Consider the following 13,741-nt stretch of genomic DNA (forward strand, 5'->3'; position numbering starts at 1 on the left):
GAAATTTAAAGGATAAAAGATATTTATGAAATAATGGTAACTTAGGGTGCTTCCATGAGCATTTTTGCAATTTACCTTCATTTTCTGTTTTTTTGTTTTGGTTTTTTTTTTAGTGGAGATTTGCATTTTTATCGTTAATAGCAGGCTTTAGCTCTACTGAAAGTCAACAAGCCAAGGGTGAACTGAACCCAGTGCATAGACAGCAGTTAGGGTCGCGGAAACTCTTGGTCTACAAAAATCTGTTAAGTTGAAGCCTGCCTAGCTGTATAAAACTGTCTAAAAAAAAATGCAGATATCTCAGATACCCCTTGAAATATAAAATGAATGTAAATTGCAAGTTCTTAGAGGATTAGTGAATAAGTATACAGTAATTCATTTTTTTGGGCCTCAGATCCTTTTCTGTTTAAATTGTTAGTCCCTGAAAAAACTTGCTAATCCTAAGTGATTGTTGGAATAGGTTTTAGATTGCTAGATGTTGGCAAAATTTGTGAAAAATACTTAACCATACAGCTTAAATACATGTTGATTCTATAGAAAAGTCACCTGGAATAATAATAATAATTCCAACCTGAACAAATGCAGCATATTTATCTATCTATTTTTATCTATGTCATTCCTACTAATGCTGTGTGCAAGCGCCTGTTACTTGTCATTTAACACTGTAATATACATTTAAAAGATATAGTGATACATACATACACTAAAGAGATTTGACTGACACTAGGAATTAAAAAGTTTTAAAAATATATCATAACATTATATTTCCATAAACTTAATCATTTTGCCATAAAAGGATTTCCTGATGCCTTTACATTACCTGTCTGATCCCCCATGATCCTCTATGAGAGGGCTGCCATATTTGTGCAGCAGTAGGCCGTTAGCATTAGAAGCTGTAACTGCCAGGCTGAGAAGGGACAGTCAGGTTGGCAAAACAGTCAGGTTTAGGAACTTCAAGTAACAATTACTTACAAAAGCAGCCCTGTCAGTGAAAAACAATCAATGTAACCTATAGGCAACTTTTTATGTACACTCATATTTTTTTTTTTTTATAATAGTTTTTTTGTGTCAGTGAATTCTGAAACCTGCCCCCCCCCCCCCGCATTACTGGCTATAGGTCAGTATCCTGAGCAGGTGCATGATGGGCAGAAAGCAGATGACATTTTTGCAGCTGTTTTGTTAAATCCTCCTATGGCATCAGCTGTGACACCCTTTTCCCCCTGAATGCCTCTTGCATCTAACTGACAAACTGCATTAAACTAGGTCACATTAGACAATGTAATTAGCCCTTGCGTAAATAACCCAAGCTTTGGTACACATTGTATAATTTAAAAAAAAAACAATTTTTATTTTTAATTTGAAACCATTATTTGTACTTATATATTAAAATCTGTTTTGTTGTAGAGTGCCTTTAGTGCCAGGACAATCAAGCTTTTTTGTCTGAAAATAGGAATATATTTGTATTTTAAAGCATATATATTTTAAAATTGTCATAATAGATATTTTGTAAGTGGAATTACGGCACTTATGCTTGTGAGTTAAACCTATGTCTGAGAACAGGCACCATAGCCAGACATAGCTTAGTTATGTAATCTTTTCCCCAAGTGACACCTGTCTAACCTCTACTTGCACCAGAACATGGCAAAAACCCCTTTTGAAGCCTGATCCAGTTTGCAATTTTGGAGGCTGGAAAGCATTCAGACACCTGGACAAGCTTTGTACTAAGGGTTATTTCAGGAAGGACTAAGGCACATGGGATAATGTGCAGATGGCAAACTGCCTATAAAGCAAGCCTATAGACTTTTATGGTAATTGTAAAAAAGACCTGCGGGAGCACAGGCAGGGCCCAGGCAAAGTAAACAATAATGATTCCCAGTTTTTGTTTTTTTAGTGTATATTCTCTTTTACATAGCGAATTTTATACTCATAAATCACATTAAGAATTTCTATAACTTATTAATAATTTAGCTTTTTTCAATAGGGCGCCACCGCCTCTATTAATATTCTGTATATTTGTGTGTATATAAACATTAGCAGTAGGTGATGGCCTTTAAAGGTGGCCATACACATAGCAATATCGAGCTTTCATGCGACCATCAGTTGCACGAAAGATCGTTCCCACCCTCCACTGACCTTCAGGGCTGAATCGTCAGATATGGAGGGGTAAACTATAGGAATTCTACCTCCACCTGCCGATTCAGCCCTAAATGTAGATTATGCTTGGGCGCCTTCATTGGTGCCTAATCAAAATCTTTTAACCTGGCCAATCGACAAGACAACCGATATCTGCAGCCTTTTCAAAATCGTTCGCCTCTTCGAGCCGCCATACATGCAGCGAATATCATACGAAACAAGGTTTCGTACAATAATATCGCTGCATGTATGGCCGGCTTAAGATATACACTTGTTGGACAACAAGTACATCAGTACAGCATTGAATTTGTTTAATCAGTGGATTATTTAACATATCTGGAAGTTAAATAACATATCCTTTAGTTTAAATACAAGAACTAATATATGTGTGTGTGTGTGCAGATATAATATATACATATTATCTTTTTATTTAGGTATTCCATTAAATTCATACATGTCAGTTAATGAATAAGCCTAACATGAATCTTTTTAGTATAATGTACTTTTTAATAGTGTTTCTCTGTATTTATGTCTGTCTAAACATAGAAACCAAATTGTAGAATTGTATAAACACAAGATTTTAATCTTATGTGCGTACCCTGTCAGTGGATTGACACAAGTGGGAAAATATAATTTCTGACAACCTATGTTGACCTCATAACAAAAAACACACATAAGCCTAGAACTTGGTTTCTTAAACTGGAAGTAGGTCCAGTCTTAAAGCCGTTTCAGGTAACATCTGGATGCTCCTCTAACTATAACAGGAGGAAGGGTGTAGTTGATTGTTTTTAAGAAATGAGAGAAATGATTGCACTTTAATTACAATAAGCTTTTTATGCCTTCATATACATGACATGAATTGGCATAGAATGTCTCTGAAAAAGCAACTGCTGTCTTTTGTTATATTTTTTACGGAAACAAAACAAAGTCTTACTTAGGGGCTGATTTACTTACCCACGAACGGGTCGAAATGAGTCCGATTGCGTTTTTTTCGTAATGATCGGTATTTTGCGATTTTTTCGTATGTTTTGCGATTTTTTCGGATTCTTTACGAATTTTTCGTTACCAATACGTTTTTTGCGTAAAAACGCGAGTTTTTCGTATCCATTACGAAAGTTGCGTAAAAAGTTGCGCATTTTTCGTAGCGTTAAAACTTACGCGAAAAGTTGCGCATTTTTAACGCTACGAAAAATGCGCAACTTTTTACACAACTTTCGTAATGGATACGAAAAACTCGCGTTTTTACGCAAAAATCGTATTCGTAACGAAAAATTCGTAAAGAATCCGAAAAAATCGCAAAACATACGAAAAAGTCGCAAAATGTTCGTTTTCAAGTCGGAACTTTTCCAATTCGGGTTGGATTCGTGGGTTAGTAAATCAGCCCCTTAGTGTTACTGAAACCCTTTACAAAATGCAAGCTAAACTGTAGTTTTAAACTTGATGTATTTTCATTTTTAATGGCCCTTTGGCCTAATTCCATATACACAGTGTGAGGGAGTAATAGCAAACATGCCTAGTCTCCTGGCAGAGGGAGGCTGGGGTATAACAGGAAAGACTTGCAGAACAAGGTAAATTCACTGGGAGTAGGAGTAAATGTACTGTGCAGAAAGGGCTGGGTTAGTCCTAGATACACGTCTGAGACACTTTGTATCATATAAGCACATTTTGGAAGGTATTACTTGTAAAGCCCAAGGAACAACTCCATATTCTACCAGTCATTTTATTTGATAAATTAAATAATATGCTAGACTTATAGCCCACAACAACAAAATGTGTTTTGGCAAAAACGTAATGTGTGTAGTAAATTGTGTTGGTGTGTTCCCCAGAATCTAAACTAGCTTAATTCTGCAGTTTTAGTACATTTCTGATTTGTACTTTATGCACATAGCTGATAAATTCCCATCGCTCTTTCCTTGGTTGTAAAAACTAACATTCTGATACTGTGTCCAACCTGTGATGTGTGCTCCAGAGAGCAGCAACTAGGCATCATTTTCCTTTCGTATGCTACGAATGGTTTTTGTAGTTTTTAATTTATTTGTACTATAATGAAATACTTGCTAAAGGGATCACCATGTAAACCTTTACCTGGGTTTGAGGCATTTTGTATTGTGCTGCCTATATAAGGAAGAAGGAAATAAATATCAATATGTGTGGCTGTGGTTTTTATGTGTTTTTTATGATGAAGGTCAAAAGGCAATCTAAAAATGCTCACATGTGTTATGGTAACTCTAGTTTTAGGACAGGATTTAGTGGCTATCTGGATACCTATTATACCTACCACTTGTGTCCCAAGAGGGTTCCACAGACCTCTCTGTCTGCCATTGTTATAATCTGGCCCCCAAGCAATAAGCAGTAGTTAACTGCCCTGTGGTGTGAGAATGCCTGGATTGCAGTGCTAATTAAAAAAAAAAATTGCTATCCATGATTTGTAAACACAACTAACATTCTGTGACACACTTCCCTTGAACAAACACAATGGAATTTTGTTTGCCAGTAATACTCCTGCTTCTGTATTCCATTTGATTTAGTCACAGGAGTGATACTATGAAAATAGAAGAATCACTCGGAGATATCCCTATTACTCACTGGTTTATAATTATGTAACATTATTATTACAAAATAAGACAACACAAAAGTGCAAGGGCACATGTACTAATATCACAGGCATTGGTGCCCCTTAGGAGTTGTGCACTGAGCACTTGTGCCCATTGAATTTGTTGTAGTCTGCACTTTGTGGCAGGTTTAAAATCTATCTTTTAAATAAAAGTTCTATTATTTTTTTGTTTGAGTCAGAAACGATTTTAGCAAAGAAAGAGTAGGATACGAACCTTTGAGTGACTCCCAGTTGGACAACAAAGTAATACTAAATTGATAGAATGTAATATTTTGATTTATTTTTTTAGATTTAGCAGCTTACCTGCCTGTATGGGCACCCTTGAGGGGCCTACCCGACTGACCCTAGGGTCAAAAGATTGAGTTAGCTCGATATCGCCCACCTCAGGTGAAATCTACTCGTTTAGTGACGTTTACTTTTGAGCTAAGTAAATTCTGCATGATCAAATTGCTGCCACTATTTCTATTGAGAGAATAGTACACCCTATACCAATTTTGGTTTATAAAGGTGGAATAACATGGTAAGTTTGGCACCATTTACCTCTTGAAGTCCATTACGTCATTTAAAGTTTCCCCATAAACACCAAGGGAAAGACCAGGATTTGTGAAACAATCTGTTCTGGACAGATGAGACAGGTATTTGGCCAAAGTATCAAAAGACTTGTATATGGCTTGTAGCAGCTGGTCAATGCCAGAGTGTAGGTTAGAGCATGGGGTAGACTGAATGCACACAATATGTTATCTGACGATATGTTTGGCAAAAACCAGCAATTCACACAAAAAAAAAAACTTAGAACTTTATTGGTGGTGGAAATATAGTTTAGGACTGCTTTGCTGCCTCAGGACCTGGGCAGTTCACCATTTACTATAAATGTTTCATTGTACCAGAGGGTACCTGAGGATAATGTGAGACCATCCGTCACAAGATTGGAGCGCAACAGAAGGTGGATCTAAATCCCACTGACATGCTGCGATGAGATCTAAAACGGGTACTTGTGCATGGAAGAAACTGCTCAAACATCTCATAGCTGAACAAACATTTTGAATGTAGGAGTGAGGAAAATGTCTCCCATGTCAGAGGCAGGTAGTCCATTATAAGAAATGCCTCCTTGAGATTGCTTCTGCCAAATGAAACAATGGGTTTAATTTTGCAACGTTGTTACTTTAAAATACTTAAGTGCTTAATTTTTCACATGACTGTATACAGTACTAACACTTGTGCTCATTCATCAATTGCCGAAATAAAATGACAAAACCACTCTGTTGACCACAATAATTTAATCATTCACAAAATTCTACATAAAACACACACCATTATATTGGATACTTTTTCTTTAGAGTAAAGTGCTTCCCTTTATGTAGAACCAGCAGCTGCATGGACACTCCTGCTCGTACCAATGATCACTGCTTGCAATAATTTCTGCCTACTAAGATTCTGAAAGATGACCAGTTACACTAGATCTCAATTAAAACCCAGCCCAGTAATTCTAATGTAATAACTATGAATAACAACTTCTGTGGTTTAATCTGCTAGCCTGACTAATAACCTGTCTCTTTAAGCTCACCTACTACACCATCAATATTAATATGGACATTCAGGGGCACACATTTGGCCTGGATCATGGGATCTCTTATATTATTCCTTACAGAGTATCATTTTCTTTTATTATAGCAGGCAGCATGCCCTAAACAGTAAGAGGGTTTGGGAGTTGGAATTATGCAGTATTAAGCTCTCATTGGCAGAGATAAAAAGGACAGAGCCTGGAGTAAGATGTAGACTCGCATATGGTACATGGCTTGTGGCCTCGCCTCGAACAAGCAGTAGAATACTGGCCGAATCTAAAGCTGCTACGTGATACTGGGATACAGATGGTGGTACCTGGAAAGAAAGAAAAAAACTGTTCAGAATATGGCTTGAATACTTGTTTTGCATTTGGGCATCTTCAGGGTAGTCGTTATTATAAATCATCTGCTGCTGGTATTCATAGGAAGCATGGGAAACACTATGTTTATGGCAGACAAGTACAGTGACACAAGCACTGCTCTGAAATGCTTGCTTCAACTACCCCTGAACACTGGCAGTTTTTGGTGTTAGGCATTTAAATGTGTTTTGATTACCATGGTTTATTCTAAAAGCACTAGTGCTCAAATTAAAAAAAAAAAAAAATCACTCACATTTTGTCACGTTTTTCTCAAGTTTTGATAAATATGCTCCAAAGTCACTAGGTGTGCATACTAAGTAACTGGTGTGCAATACTCAAATAGGACAAGTATATTCAGGCGGAACCTGCTTTATTTTATATACTACTAGAGGCAGATTTAGCAAAATGTGAGCTTAATACATAAAAACTTTCATAAATACACTTCTAAAAATTCTATAGGAATGAATAGAATGTGTTTTTTTATGTATTAAACTCATTTTTTAATAAATCTGCCCCGTAGTCGACTAGCATTCTAAAAATTATAGTTAGGAACAGACACTTATACACCTATAATGCTCTTAAGAAATGCACCATGGTCGAATTTAGTCATACACAGGTTTATATTAGCTCATATTCTATTTCTCGTCTAGTTACACAGACATGCCTCAGGTCACTCATTATTGTTTCTTAATAAAAAAAAAGTGATGCAACCCATTCCCTGCATTCCATGTAAAAGTTTGAAATAAAATATACTATGATACGATAATAGTCTCCTCATGTTAACTGTTCCATACATTAGATGACATTTTGTGGTAACCAATAGCCAAACGGTTTATGACCAGTGGTGTGAATAGATGTTACTGGGCCCCACAGCAAATTAAATTTAGGGGCCTAAAACATTGGTAAGTTCATCTATTCTACCAAGATATGTTGAAATTGCTTATTAATCAGGGCCTTACTGTGGGGCCCCCTACAACTGCAGGGTCTGGTTCCTCTGTAGTTACACCCCTGTTTATGATGCCACAGCTACTGAAAAAATCCAGGATACACTTTACACTTCTGCTCATTAATTAGACTCTCTGTGACCAATCTCTTACCTCTATTTTGATGACAGAAAAATCTGGAACAGGAGGATTAAAAAGAAGAGCATAGGGATCCTCGCTGATGGGTGTTGGTGGGAACAGTTTGGTGCTAGCAGGAGCTGCTGTATATGTCAGCATTTCACACAGAGTCTGAACATCTATAAACTTGGGAGTCAGGCCAGCACGTACAGTGTTATCAGAGCAAGCCATGCACTCTATGCAATCTTTAAGGAGAGAGAAAGCAGGAAGTAAATTAATAACTGATCAGCAATGCCATTCTCACTACAAGATGTCATACTATACATAACAGTCCTGACAGATATTTACCATAGAGGGTAACTGATGTGTCCCACACCTACAGATTCTCTTCAGCTCTCAAGAGGGAATTTAACTCCACTTAACTTGTCATTTATACACCTCAACCTCTAACCAACTCGTTTGCTGCTGCTAAAGTTGTACGTGTCATCTCGCCGCCTGCAATGTGCATCAGCTTTACTGTATAACTTGACCTGGAATGGAACTCCTTACTTTCTATCCTACTGTTTAATTTAGATATGTTGTTTTGTGTTGTACAAAAAAAAAATTATAAAAATGCACATAAAAAAACCTAAAAAAACCTAATACTCACCTCCTTCTAGGTATGCGTGTGGTTCATTTGCTCCCAGAAACATGGCTTCACCAGGCTGAAGTGTCAGAACATTGAGGAAGTAAATTGCAAAGCATCCAATATCCCCAGGAAACTGGGAGTGTAATGTAAGAAGAAGGTCTCCAAGACAACTAGAGATATCCTCTCCACTCTTAGCTGCATGAAAGAAAGAGTTATAAATAAACAGTGCAATTCTGCTTGTATGTATGTATGTATTTATAAAGCACTACAATGAAACAAAGCAATTCACAATGTTACAATGTACAAAAGTACACACAGGGAGAAAACATATTATAATAAATATGATAAATGAACAAGTGTAAATACACAGAAATTAAATGCCATGTTGTGCTCCTTCGCATAAAGAAAAGTGTATTTCAGTCAAATTGTGGCACAAGAATAAGTAAAGCAATAAGACTTTCAGCACAGTCAGTTCAAGATATAATACAACAATTACATTTACAAAACTGTTTAATAAAACCATTGAAAACTATTTAAGTGATGTATATTGGAATGTTATTTAGAATTACATTTTTATACACTATAAAAACGGTTGCTTGTTTTCATGTCTTATTTTGCTTTATTGTAGAGTTACCTTTATTGTTTCTTTATATATATTCTGAATAACCCACAGTATAAGGAACAGATTCAACTAGGTGTGGCATGCAGTAAAAACTTAAATAAGTAACTAAATTATTTGATAAAAGCTGCAAAAAAAATGCTCCATATCCTTACACTAGCCCTATCTAGGGTTGCCACCTGGCCAATATTTTACCAGATTAGCCGGTAAAACACCTGCCAAGCTGGGGCCCATAATAACCTTAAGTTCAGCCCCTTGCCTGCCCCGGATCCACCCAAAATGCGCATGCATTGCAAACTTACCTTTCACTGCCTTTTCCCTTTGCCTGTTCCTCTGTGGGATGTCCATGACTTCATGGCCCCACCCCCTTTTGCCATCATCATGCCCCCTTTGACATCATGGACCGCCCCATTTGTCACTACCCCCACTGTTGGCTAGTAAGTTAGTTTTATAAAGGTGGTAACCATAACCCCATCAGCATCCTTGTGGTAGCCTGCTAGATAAACTAAAATTCCTTGGAGCAGATATCCCTCACAGATATATAATTTTAGAATCAGCCAAAGATGCACATGAAAGAAAATTTCTTATTTTCTGCTGTACTTCTATGTTAAAGCAGTCTCATTTTCATGAATGTGGTTGCCCTTACCTTATCTTTAGAGGTAAAATAAAGTAGCATCCATTGATTAACTACAAGTCGCACAGTCAGGCCCCAGCTCCGCACAAATGGGCAAGCAAGCTGTTGAGCCATTGTGGTATCTCATGAGGCTCAGAATGTTTATATGCAAAACCCTGCAATCTTTTTCAAAAAGAGACTATAGAGACATTCTCTAGGATAGCTACAGGTAAGCCACAGCTAAATAGGAACCCATACATCATTTTCAACCGCAGAAAATTAGCATTAAATTGTGTACAGGAGCAGTTACTGTTTTAATCAGAGAAGACAAAGGGGAAGACAGAGAAGAAGGGCATAAAACAAATAATATATTATAAAAGAAATATGTTCCTATGTGTGGTATCTTACATTGCTGTGACACACGTTGTACCAGCAAATTAAGTTGTTCAGCACAGTCCTTCTTGTTACTTTGCATCATTGAAGTGAAACAGGTTTGCAGAGCTTTCCGCACCTCCACATCATCGCTGGGCCTTGTTACACTTGCCTCTAACTTTTCAGCTGCCTCTTTTCCAATCAAGGTATAAAACTCTGGAACAGCTGCAAAAAAAAATGCACCATAAGATATGAGATAGGCTTTGATGGCTTTTGGGTCATGGCAGTGCAATCACAAAGCACTTACCCTTCAAAAAGCCAACAACTTCAGGAATTGGACGAAATCCACAAAGGCCTCGGAAGGGTGTAAGAGCTATAGCCATTTCTGGTTTATGGTTGTCATCAGGGTAGTGCTGTGGATATTGTGTGTGCAACCTTTTAGCCAAAGCCTTTCCAATAAGTTGAAATGGAAAAAGAACAAAATCTGAGTGAATATATATCCAGAACACAAGAAATACAAAAAATATAATAGCAACATTTCATCTACCAGATCTGTAGATCACTTGCACAGTTTACCACACTAAAATATTTCTCTATACGTTTTCTATATCAAGAACACCAGAACAATACTAAGTAGAGCTTTACAATATCTCTCCGCTTTACCATAAACTTTTCTATTCTTCTCATGAACACATTTTTGTGCATACATAACACATGCCCTTCCATTTCTTACCTTGTCTGGATGAGCCTGGATTGATAGTGCCAACCTTACAGATAGTACTTTGAAGAGGAAAGGCAGTTGGTTTTGGAAAATCTCTCTGACTTTTGTACCTAGGCATTCTGGGTGAGCAGCAATCCATTTTCCCAAGGTTTTGTGATCTATTTTGTTGTCTGTGATGATAGCATCTCCTTTAGGGTGAGCACCCATCCACAGCTTAATGTAAAAAGAATCACAATGTATGAGGGGTGTGAATTTAGAACAGTAAAAGGGTAGGGACCAAACTGTATTGTCTAATTAAACAGTTACCTCAGCATATGGCTTGTCTGGCACTATTGGTCTTTCTTTGTCTCCTCTTGACCACAGCCGAGCCACCTCACTGTCGTTGCCTAATTTACCCCATGCATAGTCTTGAACAGCACATGACAGTAGAAATACTGTTGAAGAAGTAACATTTTGATAATATTAAGCAAATAACAAAGTCTAAAAAGAGTAACTGTTGATGTAGCCTGTATCGTGCAGCACCAGCCTTACCCTCTCTCCCACCTAGATGAACTATCATACAGTTGATGCATGGTAACAAAGATATGCTAAGCATCTAGCGCTTAGTAATAGGCCCAATAAAGTAAAAGTTAAAAGGCAATTTAAGCCACCAAAGAATGTTTGCTGTTAGTTTGTACTACCAGTACATTACTGTTTCACCCCATCTCCCAAGTCTACTTTCCATGTCCCACCTATCTTTCCCATGGAGGTAAGCATGGAGAGACCATGAGGTTTATATGGGCAAACACTGCCTAGGCAGAATGACCTGCACCACTTCACATTGATGTAAAAAAAAAAAAAAAAAAAAAAATCCATGTTAGGCAAGAGGTGCTTTGCCTGTGAACTACATGTAGTGGCAATCATTGTGTCCTGTGTGCTGCAGCCCCTTACATTGCTACAAGTCCAACGCCAGAACAACAGGTTCCCACTGGGCATGCAAGGCATTGATGAGCTTCATTATAGAGAAATATGGCCACAGAAAACCAATACACTTGCTGAAAGGCAAAGGCAGTGCTGTGATCATGTAAAATGTTTATGGGATACAGGAAGTCAACTGCAGCTGCTCACTGTAACAACCAACACTAACTATGCTGTAGCAGAGCAGCAAACACTCACTATCTAGTGGCACATCCTTACATTCAGTAAATTAACATGTTCCACAAACAATTTTTTTTTGTTATTCAGTGTGTGAAATGTACAATGGGAAAGTGGAACATGGCAACCCAGGCATTCTGGTGATTAAAACATTATAGATGGTCATTTTCGACTAGAAAGAGTAACCTCACTAATTGCTACTATCGTGTTTTTTCAGGAAATAGTCATAGTTTGGGCAATTTCCTAACTGCCACTGTTTTTACTGTGATGCAAGGCATGCACTATTGTAACAATTAAAGGAGACATATTGGATAAATAGGAAAAACCCTAGTTTTGTAGGCAATTATGAATAATATACGGTGCTCAGTAGGAGGGGGAGAGCCAATCACAGCCCTGCACTCACACAAGCAAAGACAGTCTTCAGTTCCCTATCAGGTCTGCCTAGCTGCTGATTGGTTCCTATCCTACAGTGCAGTGTACTGAGGGCCACCGGCTCCCCAGTACACTGACCTTAGGCCAATGAGATTCTCTGGCTGGCCCAGTTGGTCTCTGTAGAAAGCACAGTTCACGCTGAGCACAGGAGGTCAAGGCAAGAGGAGCAAACTGACAGCTAGTGGCGGTGTGAACATGGGACACTTCAGAGCAAATGTGGCACCACACAAGTTCATGTGCAGATTTATGACCAGAGAAGGTAAAACTGATGAAAAGTGTAGCCAATGACTCGGGTAACATGACTGGGCTCTTTATTCACATGTTCTTGATTGACTTTTATATCGGGGGAGCTTCTGCCATGATCCACGGTGGGAAACTTTTCAGGGTGGCATTTGAACAGTGGTGGCAACATTCCGCCCTGGTAACCGTAAGCGCAGAATTTCTGCTCCCAAGTGAAAATCAGAGGCAATAGCTATGTTACTCACTAACATGCCCCCCTAGGTTTGTAGAATAGGAACACTGCTGCTCGCCTCGAACGCCCCACGCCCAGCCATTATGTCAGGCTGCCAACTCACACTGGTACTGCCGCCTGTGTCAGTGGCTCCTGTTGGCGGTTACAGTGCCCTCTTGCGGTGATGCATGACCTGCCCTATTCCGCCTCTAGCACTGAGCCCTTTCACCTCCCCTAGATCAGTCCTACTCACCTCGGGGCTCTGCCATTGTCTGCCCTTCCCCTCCGCAGCACTCTGCTCTGTGCGGTACTGTCACGCCGCGGGTCACGCTGGGAGTTGTAGTTCTAGAAACAGACAAACCAAGAACTTTTTACGGCAGCGGACCTCTTTAGCCGTAGAACTACAACTTCCACAATGCCCGAGCAATTGAAGGCGTGTTTTGTAGGTGGGCGGGAAGTAGCGGTGTCAAGCCTTTACTTAGTTTATAGTAAGAAAAACGCATGAATTCAGTAGTAGCCAGTGAGCGCCTGTATCCCCCCGCTATGGAGCTGTAGGGGAAAGGCTGATGGCATAGTTCCCCCGCACTATGCCCCACTGTATCTTTAGATTTATATTTTCAATCTGTTAGGATCGCACTATGTTTGCACCAGCATCACCGCCACAACTGCTTCCCATTCCCACAGAAACCTTTACCCATCCCCATTGCCGCGTAAGCATAGCGTCACCACTGATCGAACTTACCTGCGCTAAGCCCCACCTCCCCCAGCCACCTGTGTTACGATATGCCGCACCCCTTGTGCAGGCAGCTGAAGAACTATTGGAACACTTCAGGCTCCGCCCTTCACTTTGCCGTTACGCCTTTTCTAACCTGGATATTGAAAGCCTGCTCGCCGTGCCTAACTTTTCCTGTCATCCTTGGATCGCCTCATTGCTAGTGAATGCGCATGTTCATTGGATGAAACGCAAGGCCTATTAGTAAACTCGGCACTCCTGTGCTTCTGTGATTGGCTGCATTAAGACACGGACCACACCTTTGCACTGCCG

The 13,741-nt window shown here is 39.0% G+C and overlaps 1 protein-coding gene across 4 annotated transcripts; it reads right to left on the minus strand.

The window, feature by feature from the left end:
- Positions 1-6,002: 6,002 nt before the first annotated feature.
- mpi (mannose phosphate isomerase) lies at positions 6,003-13,652 on the minus strand. Of its 4 annotated transcripts, none has more exons than XM_012966907.3 (9): positions 13,566-13,649; positions 12,950-13,041; positions 10,986-11,113; positions 10,692-10,892; positions 10,266-10,407; positions 9,995-10,183; positions 8,376-8,549; positions 7,763-7,971; positions 6,005-6,622 (listed from the first exon to the last, which is right to left on the minus strand). In XM_012966907.3, exons 2-9 carry the CDS (start codon positions 12,963-12,965, stop codon positions 6,410-6,412), a joined length of 1,272 nt encoding a protein of 423 aa, XP_012822361.2. In that variant the 5' UTR covers positions 12,966-13,041; positions 13,566-13,649; the 3' UTR covers positions 6,005-6,409. The 4 variants fall into 4 exon arrangements, with proteins under 4 accessions (XP_012822362.2, XP_012822361.2, XP_012822360.2 ...); XM_012966906.3 differs by having other exon boundaries at positions 13,439-13,599; XM_012966908.3 differs by lacking the exons at positions 12,950-13,041; positions 13,566-13,649 and adding an exon at positions 13,439-13,558 and having other exon boundaries at positions 6,003-6,622.
- Positions 13,653-13,741: the final 89 nt, after the last annotated feature.

Source organism: Xenopus tropicalis, chromosome 3 (genome assembly GCF_000004195.4).
Source record: "Xenopus tropicalis strain Nigerian chromosome 3, UCB_Xtro_10.0, whole genome shotgun sequence".
NCBI classification, from domain to species: Eukaryota; Metazoa; Chordata; class Amphibia; order Anura; family Pipidae; genus Xenopus; species Xenopus tropicalis.